The 12,035-nt window shown below is 46.5% G+C and overlaps 1 protein-coding gene across 1 annotated transcript in view; it reads right to left on the bottom strand.

The window, feature by feature from the left end:
• Nucleotides 1-11,763: 11,763 nt before the first annotated feature.
• The window catches only part of LOC146175184 (Na(+)/citrate cotransporter-like), a 75,928-nt gene continuing 75,656 nt past the window's right edge, over nucleotides 11,764-12,035 (bottom strand). The window contains exon 14 of the mRNA XM_084585544.1: nucleotides 11,764-11,909. Coding sequence (XP_084441670.1) covers nucleotides 11,766-11,909 — 144 coding nt within the window. The 3' untranslated portion in view covers nucleotides 11,764-11,765. The remainder of the gene's footprint in view (nucleotides 11,910-12,035) is intronic.

Raw genomic sequence — 12,035 nt, 5'->3', positions numbered from 1 at the left:
TGTGCAGGTTGTTTCCCTCGCCCAGCCACCGCTTGATCCAGGCCTGGTCTGATAGGACAAGCGCAGCTTCACAATGCGCACGTGGGCGTCAAGTAATCGGCGATTTCACGAGACGAACGACTCGGGATTCAAGTCCCTGTCATCAGATGACATTACTGACTTCCAGCGGCTGCGAAGTCAGCAGACAACGCTTTAAAGCCTGCGGATTCTCGTCCAAACTTCAGAGGGCACGGAGACGTTCTTCACGGCAGCATGGGCAATCTTGCTTGCATGGCTTGTTATGCAGGCTAGTTTCTACAGTCCATACTGTTCCCTCCGTTCCAGCGATTATGTACTTGTTGCCCTGCCGGGCCCTCGGAAGTGCTTATTTACGCTTGTTGACTGCTGCTCCATTCTTTTGCTTCTCGTGTGAGGACGTTGAGGCCAGCCGCGGTCCATCGCAAAAGGAGCATGTGGACACTATTCTGGCTGAGCTCAAAGAGATGAAAGCAACCAATAAATCTCGTAATTCAACGCTCTCCGCAATAAGCTAAAATCGATCAAAATTGGACGAAATTCTGGAATTATGCAAAGCTAACGAAGAAAGGAAACGGCCACTTGAAGAATCTGTGAGGAGGAGGAGGAGGAGGAGGATAAGGAGGAGGAGGATAATGAGGATAAGGTGGCAAGGCAGGGAGGTTAAAGCGTAGTGCACTAATTCAGTTTGTACAGGACCTTTGGCAGTCCACACTGAACCCTGGTCAATCCCACTCGTGGGTATGTGCCAAATATCAAGGCAGAAGAGAAAGAAGAAAAGAAACCAGTTTGCTACCCTACACGGGGGGAAAGGGGTGAGTGGATATAGAAGTTGTGAGAGAGGGATGGGTGAAGTTAGTACAGTCACATCACAGACATGTCACATCAAATCACGTCACAGTCATATCACGTACCGTAATAGCAAACTCATAGCGTTTCGATTAGGTGTGGGGTTTTCATAAAGCGGAGCCTGGGAGGTCTTTCCCGCATCCGATCGCTCTAGCCAGGGACCTAAAATCTTAATTTCAGTCAATGGGCGTCAATCTAGACGCTCCAGTGAACGGCATAGACATTGTCTTTCCTCACTGTATATGGGGCACACACAAAGAATGTGGCCTACAGTCTCGTCGCACCCACAGTTTTTACATGCAGGGCTGTTTGACATACCTATCATAAAAGAATAATAGTTTGTGAATGCTACACCAACCCACAGGCGGCACAGCGAAGTTTTTTCACGTCGGGGTAGGCCAGGAGGAAGCCGGAGCTTCAAGTCAGGGTCCAGGGATTTTAAGCGGCAATTCGCAAACTGGCCGGAATTGCACAAGGAGAGCGTGTGTTCCCGCGCAAGAAAACTCTGTGAAATCTTTGGAAAAGGCCCTGGCTGCGCAAGATAAAAAAAATGACAGAGTACGAGGATCGCGCACGCCGGAAAATGTCGTAGTTTTCGGTAAAAAAGAAAGTCGAAAAGAATCAAGAGCTGATTGAGAAGAAAAGATAATCTAGAAAATATGCCAAGAAAAACTCGGCGTGTCAGTCAGCTCAGTCGAACGTATCCACCGAATCGACAAGATTGCCCTCTGCCAGTCATTATTCTCTTGTTTGATTACAACAAAAAACTTGTAATTTTCCAAAATTGTTCCACACTGAAGGGTTCTGGGGTGTCGGCGTGTCACGATTACTCACAAGCCACACAGAAAAAAAAAAGGAAACAGCTATGGAAGTTTGTTGAAGCCGATGGCCAACCTGGCGATAAAGGAAAGCTAGTCCATGACAAACTACTGATAAGCGACGAACTGTATGCCTAGGTGGAACTGCAGGGTGCTGTTGCGCAGAATGAAACCAGAAGGAACCATGATGCCGTAACACTCAGGAAGCCGTCGCCGAAAAAGATTCTCGATTTATTTGCCTAAATGCGCGAAGCATGTGCAATAAACAGGAAGCGATTGAACAAGTTTTACTTTCCTACGATCCTCACGTGGTGGTATTCTCTGAAACATGACTACAGCCTGATATACCTGACTTTTGTTTTTTCCCGCCTTCATACACTTGCTACCGCAAGGACCGCTTGTCGAAGGGAGGCGGTGTTGCGATTTTAGTTAAAAGCGGATTGTCATCTCACATACTCCCATCAATCGACAGTGATCATGAAAGCGTGTTGTGCAGAATCGACTTTTATGGCAATGCTATATATCGTTATAGTCGGCGTCTACAGACCCCCTGGAATTCCCCATGTCTTTATGTTTAAACTGTACGATGAGCTAGAAAGATACAGAATGCATAAAATGATAATAGCTGGCGATTTTAATCTACCAGATATCAATTGGAAATCGCTGACTCTGGGAGGACGTGAAGTACAGAGTGCGGAAACCCTGCTCGACATCTTACTAGCGTATAATCTAAAACAGGTTGTTTTACTCCCCACTCGTGTAACCGAATCAACGGCGTCAGTGTTAGACGTAACTCTTTGTCCAAGTTGCATAAGAAATTATGCTACTGAAGTGCGTATTGGCATATCTGACCATATACAAGTAGTTTTCAGTTGTTCCCTCCCACGCAGTGCTGAGAAGGTTGCGTCCAAGTTTCTAACAGTAAAACATTTTGTTAGCGCATAAGTATTGCTTCCTGTTTAGAGAATTCGCTACAGTCATTTGACACCGGAAATGTTAACGCACTTTGGGTAAAGTTTAAGTCGCTATGCCACGATTGCCCTCACAGCTTCATTCCAGAAAAGAAAAAGACGGTAGAGAGGATAAACCCGTGGATAACTAGAGAAATAATCCACATATCCACATCATAGTCGGTATGAAATCGGTGTTCACAATAACAACTGCCTGGTAATAAAGCTGTCAGGATTGCAACGCAAAGAGTCAATACTACACTACACGAACGACACCCAAATGGCTTGTGCCTAAGATCCGAACAAATTATGGTTACCAAATGCTGAGCTACACTCTCCCGCATCAGTTAAATAAACAGTCTGAACGAATGTATAGATAATGAAAAATCGGTTGTTTTATTTTTGTTCTTGTTTCTAATAGTGATATTATGCTATGTACCACTGCAATGCCTGTGTAGGGTGCGTCGGCCTTGTCAAGCCTTTCTACTGGCTTTTTGCCTTTTAGCTTTTTTATGTTAAATAAACATTATTCTTATTCTTATTCTTAAACATCATACGTAAACTTAAGCGTTGCAGAAAAAAACCAGCCCGTCACTTCCATAATTTACAGTCTAAAAGCTACCTTTCAACAAAATTACGTGCCTCTAAGAGCGCTACTTTAACCAGTTATTCGTTTTATTTTTTTTATTTTTATTAGCGAAAATCCTAGTAAATTTTGGCAGATTCTCTGTAACAAAACAGATGAAAAATTTGACAAAATCGTAGTAAATGACTCCCCATTACAGATAAAAAGCAGATCGCAGATGGTTTCAATAATTATTTTCAAAGCATATTTACTAAACTTAATGAGGTGTTCGGGAACCGATCCCCCCCCCCACTGACTCTCACACGACTATAACCATTTGCAGATGCGCTAAAGCATGTCGCCTTTTACATCTTTTTCAAAACAATTTCAAGCGTGCGCCAAAAGCCCTGAAGCAAACATTGTAGCTCGCTAATATCAGGCCGGTGTTAGAATACGCGTGTGTGGCTTGGAACCCCTTCACAAAAATCTTTGAAGATATGTTAGAGCGTGTCTCCAAAAAGGGCTGCAAGATTCATCACGGCTATCTACGACTACAAAATTAGAGGTCCTCAAATCACGGAAAGTCTAGGTTGGAAACTGCTCTTCGGACGCAGGAAATTCTTCCGGTTAAAGCTTTTGAACAAAATTAACTATGGTAAAACAGGAATTGACAGGAACGCATATTTAAAACAACCTCATTATCAGTCTAGGAGACGAGACAATTCCAAATAAATCAGGCCATATCAAAATCGCACAAATGCGTTTAGGTTTTCATTCTTTCCGCGCTCGATTTCAGATTGGAATTCACTCCCGGATGAGGTCGTATCTGCGCCCAATTTTTCACTTACCATGGAGAACATTATATCAATCTGTGTTACATTACAGGCAGTGTACTTTATCGTGAAACTGAATCACACATATTTGTTCGGTGTGTTTTTTACCTTGGCATTGAATGTGCTTCTATTGTTTTTGTAAAACGTCTTTTTTTTTTTTTTTAGAACTGATTGTATAGTTTCGCTTCAGCTATTCTGTTTGCTTTATGTTTACAACTAACCCCCTACGATAATGGTCAATGAGCACTGTAGTTATTTGTAATGAATAAATAAATAAATAAATAAATAAATAAATAAATAAATAAATAAATAAATAAATAAATATATTGTGAAAGAAGGCCAGGTCCAGACGGCAAGGTCGTGAAGGCAAGGCAACGTATGCCGTGTCAGCGTTTAATCTGATGGAGAAAACCCAAGCGCGCGCCAGAGCCGGCGCCGCGGGACGATGATGATGGTATGTACAAGAGGAAGAAGATCATGGTATGTACAAATGAAAGAAGATCCGTGGAGAGCTCACACAATCTGCCCGGGGGGTCGGAAGCGGCCAGCCTGGCCGCTCCTAACCAACCGATGTACCGCGGCGCACAAACGGCTTCAAGCGAGATACATGAACAATTTCAGTTCCACGGTGGCGTCGATCGGCTGGGGGATCAAGAGGTGTGACTTGGTAGTTTACTGGGGAAGTTTAGTTGATTACCTTGTAGTTACCAAGATAGCGGTGCTGAAATTTATCACTAAGGCCAGGGGTGCGCAGTGGTGTATAGAGCAGTACTTCGTCACCAAGACGAAAAGAGACGACGCGATGCTTCGAATCGTAGCGACTCTGGCGGTCTTGCTGGCACGCTTTTGTGTTGAGGCGGGCAAGATGACGGCATCTGGCCACACGGGATAAGAACTGGGCTGATAATGATGAGGAGTAGTCGGGCGTAGAAAAGAAGGAAGTGTCGAGGATTGTAGTAGGAGGACGGCCGAAAACGAGGAAAAATGGGGAGTAACCGGTAGTCCGCTGTACTGCAGTATTATAGGCGAATGTGACGAATGGTAGAACAGTATCCCAATTTCGATGATCCGGTGTGGTGTACATGGATAACATATCCGATAGGGTGCGGTGAAATCGCTCAGTCAGACCGTTAGTCTGGGGATGGTAGCTTGAGGTTGTCTTATGGAGGGTCGATGACGCACGAAGAACTTCGGATACGACTGTCGATAAGAAGGCCGTCCCGCGGTCAGTTAGAAGCAACCGAGGAGCGCCATGACGCAATACAATTGACCGCAAAAAGAAATTAGCTACCTCTTCAGCGGAACCAGTCGGTACAGGGGCCGTCTCAGCATAGCGTGTAAGGTGGTCGACAGCTGTTATAATCCAATGGTTACCACCATTGCAGAGAGGTAGGGGACCATATAAGTCGATGCCGACTACGTCGAATGGTGTGGCGGGACAGGGAAGGGGCTGTAGAAGACCAGCGGGGGAAGAAGTCGGCCGCTTGCGACGTTGGCACAGGTGGCAGGAAGCAACGTATTTAGCTACGGTGGTAGACAGGCCGGGCCAAAAGAATCGCCTTTACACGCGGTCGTATGTTTTGTCAAAACCAAGGTGACCTGCAGTACCGTCATCGTGGAAAGCCGCTAGTATACGTGGACGAAGAACACGCGGCACGACTGGGATCCAGCGAGTTCCATCAGGATAATACACGTAGCGGCGTAGTATGCCATCTTCAAGCTTGAAATTGCGAAGCTGTCGGCGAAGCCTAGCGTTGGGTGGGCTCGAAGCGCCGATAAGGCGGTCGATGATGGGCCGACAGTAGGCATCAGCTAATTGCTGTGAGCGGAGAGCGTGCTTGTTCTCAGAGTCGTCAAAAGAAACTGCCGTAATATGCGTCGGTGGAAGCGATGATCGGCTGTGGTCAGAGGTGGAAATGCATTGTGAAGAAAAACAGCAGGCTGATTCCTAAACCGGGTAGCGAGAAAGAGCGTCGGCGTCTTGGTGTTGGCGGCCCGATTTATAAACGACGTCGAAATGGTATTCTTGCAGGCGTAGAATCCAGCGGCCAAGTCTGCCTGTCAAATTTTTCAGCGAAGATAACCAGCAAAGAGCATGGTGATCGGTCACAACTGTGAAATGCCGACCATATAGGTAAGGGCGAAACTTTTGAACAGCCCAGACGACGGCGAGACATTCCTGCTCGGTAATGGTGTAGCTTTTCTCAGCTGGAGTCATGGTCCAACTGGCGAAGGCAATCACTTTCTCACGTGAAGTTGCATCGCGCTGCAGAAGTACAGCGCCAAGACCGTGACCACTGGCATCTGTGTGCAGGATGGTAGGAGCGCTGTCGCTGAAGTGGCCAAGAACTGGATCTGATGTGAGGGCGTGCTTTAGGTCGTTAAAAGCAGTGTTGCACTGTTCAGTCCACACGAAAGGGCTGCGCGCTTTAAATAGTTCATGAAGTGGCGGAGCAATAGTTGCAAAATGTCTTATAAATCGCCGGAAATAGGACGCCAGGCCGAGGAAACTGCGCAAATCTGTAGTCCGTTGCGGACGAGGAAAGTTCAAGACCGCGGTTATTTTTTCAGGGTCTGGGCGAATGCCGTCATGGCTAACCAGGTGTCCTAATATTTTAATTTCCTTCTCTGCAAAGTGGCACTTCTTGGTGTTGAGCTGAAGGCCCGCTGAAGCAAGACACGTGAGGACTTCATTCAGGCGCGTGAGATGGTCAGTAAAAGTTGACGAAAAGATAACAATGTCATCCAAGTAACATAAACAGGTTCTCCATTTGAGACCACGAAGTACAGTATCGATCATTCTTTCAAAAGTTGCGGGTGCGTTACAAAGGCCGAAGGGCATAACATTAAACTCGTAAAGTCCGTCGGGAGTTGCGAAAGCGGTATTTTCTTTGTCGTCCTCATGCATAGGCATTTGCCAATAACCTGAGCGGAGGTCCAATGTCGAGAAATATTCGGCACCTTGGAGAGAGTCAAGGGCATCATCAATACGCGGCATCGGGTAGACGTCTTTGCGGGTAATTTTGTTGAGTGCGCGATAATCAACACAAAATCGTACCGATCCGTCCTTTTTTTAACTAATACTACTGGGGAGGACCATGGGCTTGTTGATGGACGAATAATATCGCGACAGAGCATGTCATTGACATTTTCTTCAATTACTTTTCTTTCCGAGAGAGGAACTCGATAAGGTCGTCGGCGTACAATTGAGTTACCTTCGGTAAGGATGCGGTGATGTGCAACACTAGTCCGTCCCAGTGGTGGGGAAGTGGCATCAAAAATGGCTTGGTGGGCTTGAAGCAATTGCAGCAATTCTTGTCGTTGGTGTGGCATGAGGTTCGGATTGATTGTCTTCGACAGCATGGAAAGAGAGACTTGCGATGAATCACGTTGCAGAGGTAGCGGGGCAGTGAGCACCATCATGGATATAGGGTGAGCATCCACTATGCATGGCAGGGAAGTTTCTTTAGTCAGCACGAGGGATTCACGGGAAGTGTTCGTGGCAGCTACTATTGCTGAGCTGCTGCGGAATCGTACAAGACTTGATGGGAAGGCGATTCCACGTGCAAGATGACGATGAGATGGTGCGATGAGTACATCTCCGTCACTGATGTGTTCGGAAACAACGGTAATAAATGTTTCGCACTGTGGAGGCAATACAGTATCAACTGCGGCAATGAGGAAATGATGCCGTGCAGATATGTCAGATGAAAAATCACTGTCTGTCATATGAATGACACGGTCGCCACAAGAAATTAACGCTGAAGTGGTTGACAAAAAATCCCATCCTAAAATCATCAAATGCGCACACGGTGAAAGCACAGCAAACTGCACATGGTGGCGGACGCCGTCTATAACAACTCGAACTGTACATTTTGCTGAAGGGTGCAGAGGGACGCCATTTGCTCCACGAAGTTCAGGTCCATCATATGGTGTCGTTACTTTCCGCAAACTGTGGCACAAATCAGCATGAATAACAGAAAGTGCAGCTCCTTTGTCAATCAAAGCTTCGACCGGGAATCCTTCAGCTAAAACGGAAATCATATTGTACGGGCGATGAGGAGGACTTTTTGTAAGTTCGCAAAGTGCAGTTTCTCATCCGAAAACTGCATCGCTTAGTTTTCCGAATTACGGACAGTTTACGAATTACGGCGGGTAGCGAGCTTGTTCCTTGCGATCTCCGTCCGAACAGCCGGGTCGGCGAAGTACTGTCGGAACTGCTGCTTGAAGGTGGGCCAGTTTGTGGTGTGGGGCTCGCGGTTATTAAACCAATTTCTGGCGACCTCAATAAGGTAGAAAAACACGTTCAAAAATTTCAAAGCATCATCCCACCGGTTGTAGGCACTGCAGCGTTCATAAGTGTCAAGCCAGTCATCGACGTCTTCGTCGCGACAACCAGCGAACAGCGGCGGGTCGCGTTGTCGTGTGGGCACCATCGGAGACGGCGGTGTAGCCGAGGTAGAGGGTCCGGCCGGGTCGGGACTGCTCTCGGTTGACATGACGATGGTAGTTGTTAAACGGCGACCGGAACGTAGCTCCAGCGAGAGGCAGGAGACAAGGCAGCAAGGGGATCAAATTTCAACTCCACCACTTGGGAAAGATGGCCAGGTCCAGACGGCAAGGTCGTGAAGGCAAGGCAAGGTATGCCGTGTCAGCGTTTAATCTGATGGAGAAAATCCAAGCGCGCGCCAGAGCCGGCGCCGCGGGACGATGATGATGGTATGTACAAGAGGAAGAAGAAGATCATGGTATGTACAAATGAAAGAAGATATCTGTGGAGAGCTCACAATATATATATATATATATATATATATATATATATATATGAAGTAAAGAAGCCAACAGTCGGCGAGGCCAAGGAAAGCATTGGGAATTGTATTTTTATGTCTTTTTTTTTTAATTTTTACTTGGGTAATCACAGAAATTAGTAATGTAGTCTGCTTAGGGGAAAGATAATTAAACACAAAATAGAAAGAAAAAGCAACGTGCCGACGGTGGAGACCGAACCCACGACCTCCGAATATCGCGTCCGGTGCACTTCCAACTGAGCTACCTCGGCCGCTGTTCCCCTTGCTACTTTCTTGGGTATTAATGTTGTCTGTATACGAACCTTGAGAGTGTCCACCAGCGCCACCGTCAACCATAGCGGTGGACGTAGAACGTCCTGTGTTACCGCCAGCGTCACGTAGAACGTGATCAAGAGCGAGGGCGAAGGCTGCGCTAGAACCCTCTTACGCTACCTATGGCTTCGACTGCCAGAACGAGACCCCCGTAAGCTACAAGCAGATAAATGAAGGGGAAATGAGGGTGCTCGTTATAATACATGAAGGAAAGAAGCCAACAGTCGGCGAGGCCAAGGAAAGCAATAGGGATTGTATTTTTGTCTTTTTTTTAATTTTTACTTGGGTAATCACCGAAATTAGTAATGTAGTCTGCTTAGGGGAAAGATAATTAAACACAAAGTATAAGAAAAAACAACGTGCCGACGGTGGGGACCAAACCCACGACCTCCTAAGCAGACTACATTACTAATTTCTGTGATTACCGAAGTAAAAATTTAAAAAAAGACAAATATACAATCCCCAATGCTTTCCTTGGCCTCGCCGATTGTTGGCTTCTTTCCTTCATGTATTATAACGAGTACCCTCATTTCCCCTTCATTTATCTGCTTGTAGCTTACGGGGGTCTCGTTCTGGCAGTCGAAGCCATAGGTAGCGTAAGAGGGTTCTAGCGCAGCCTTCGCCCTCGCTCTTGATCACGTACTACGTGACGCTGGCGGTAACACAGGATGTTCTACGTCCGCCGCTATGGTTGACGGTGGCGCTGGTGAACACTCTCAAGGTTCGTATACAGACAACATTAATAACCAAGAAAGTAGCAGGGGGAACAGCGGCCGATGTAGCTCAGTTGGAAGAGCACCCGACGCGATATTCGGAGGCCGTGGGTTCGGTCCCCACCGTCGGCACGTTGTTTTTTCTTCTACTTTGTGTTTAATTATTTTTCCCCTAAGCAGACTACATTACTAATTTCTGTGATTACCCAAGTAAACATTAAAAAAAAAGACATAAAACTACAATCCCCGATGCTTTCCTTGGCCTCGCTGACTGTTGGCTTCTTTCCTTCATGTATTATAACGAGCACCCTCATTTCCCCTTCATTTATCTGCTTGTAGCTTACGGAGGTCTCGTTCTGGCAGTCGAAGCCATAGGTAGCGTAAGAGGGTTCTAGCGCAGCCTTCGCCCTCGCTCTTGATCACGTTCTACGTGACGCTGGCGGTAACACAGGATGTTCTACGTCCGCCGCTATGGTTGACGGTGGCGCTGGTGAACACTCTCAAGGTTCGTATACAGACAACATTAATACCCAAGAAAGTAGCAGGGGGAACAGCGGCCGATGTAGCTCAGTTGGAAGAGCACCGGACGCGATATTCGGAGGTCGTGGGTTCGGTCCCCACCGTCGGCACGTTGTTTTTTCTTCTACTTTGTGTTTAATTATCTTTCCCCTCTTGGAAGTCAAATTGAGCGAACTGGCGGTGAAGTGCTTCTTCAGCTACGCACTTTGGGTTCATATGGCATAGTTGGTAGCGGTATAATTAAGTGAGGTTTAACGTCTCATAACGGCAATTGAGATATTCGCTACAATGTATGCCAAGTAAGGTTCTTGAGATTCGCTGACGGCGCACAATACACGTGCGTTTTCCATTTGTGCTGCATAGGAACGCGCCACCCATGATAGGGACTGGATCCGGAGACCTTGGGTCAACATCCACGCGCCACATCTACTCAGTAAGCGCCGCTTTTGCATGGGCCCCCGAATAAGAGAGCTGAATCTCAAATAAGAGACGCGTACACTTGTCGACGCCACACTTCGTAATCGCCTCGCAGTCACTATCATCGTTAAATCGAGCCATATTTGCAAGTATGGGAGCAAAATTTTATGATGTTTTGTGTTACTCGCCAAGGCATTCGAAATGTACTAGGCTGTCATTACAATAGCCCCGCTGAGCTTTACTGTTGATATGGCAACTGGAAAACACTAGAACATACGTCATACACTTGTGCGGTCTCCATGCTTTGTAGAAGATTGGTACGCACGTGAATAACAACGAATGCTATTCACAGCAGAGTTTTTCAATGTTATCATTAGCGAAACTTTCCATAGGCCTCATGGGTCAAAAAGCGGCGGTTGTGATTAGTCAAAATTCGGGTGTTTGCGAATAGTGGCAGCGCCCGCGGCCATTAGCAATTGCGTCTAAGTTGAAAACTTTCAGACTGTTGATAAATGCTCAAACACCAGGGAAAATAAAAATAAGTTGAAGAGTTGCAGTAGCAAACTGTTTCAACACAACCATAGAGGTAATAAGTCGGAAAAGAAGAAAAAAAAAACAAAATTCAAAAGGCAATGATGGCAATATCAGAAAGCTTCTATTGACCGCTCCTGGATGGCACGACAGTTCACTGACACCCGGAAAGTGCGTATTAAAACCAGTCACTTTTTGAAGCGGAGGCCCTGTCTCGTATGCTCCAAAAGCTCTGATTCACTGTAGTGGGCGCCTCCGAATGCATGCCCAGGTCACTAACACGTATCAATGCATGCGCGCCATCGTTTGACATTTCCCTGCCTTGGGCTCATTTTAATGATATGAAGCGTATGAACGGCTATCTCTTTTAAAGTATTTGTAACAAAATATTTAGAAGCTTGTCATTCATAGAAGGTAAACCCCCCGCCCTGCCTCTCATATGCGCCCAGTGGTTCTTGTGGCGTTAAGCAACGCCCAGTAGGGGAAAGAGTCCAGATCGAACATGGCGTAGCCGACGGTCAAAAGGCTGATGAGTTCGGCGACTGCGAACACGACGTGCAGCTGACCACCGATGATCATCTGCGACAAGTAATACGTACACGTCACGATCATATATTCCACAGCAAGTTACACAATGATCAGCGAAGCGTTGTTCTGCACGGCAGTCTCCGCGTAAGAGGAGAGGATAAAAAGATGAAGTGAGCA

This window comes from Amblyomma maculatum, chromosome 11 (assembly GCF_055883805.1).
Source record: "Amblyomma maculatum isolate TAMU_Amacu chromosome 11, ASM5588380v1, whole genome shotgun sequence".
Lineage (NCBI taxonomy): Eukaryota > Metazoa > Arthropoda > Arachnida > Ixodida > Ixodidae > Amblyomma > Amblyomma maculatum.
The sequence above is the reverse complement of the archived record's forward strand: the minus strand, read 5'-3'. Positions and strand labels throughout refer to the sequence as shown.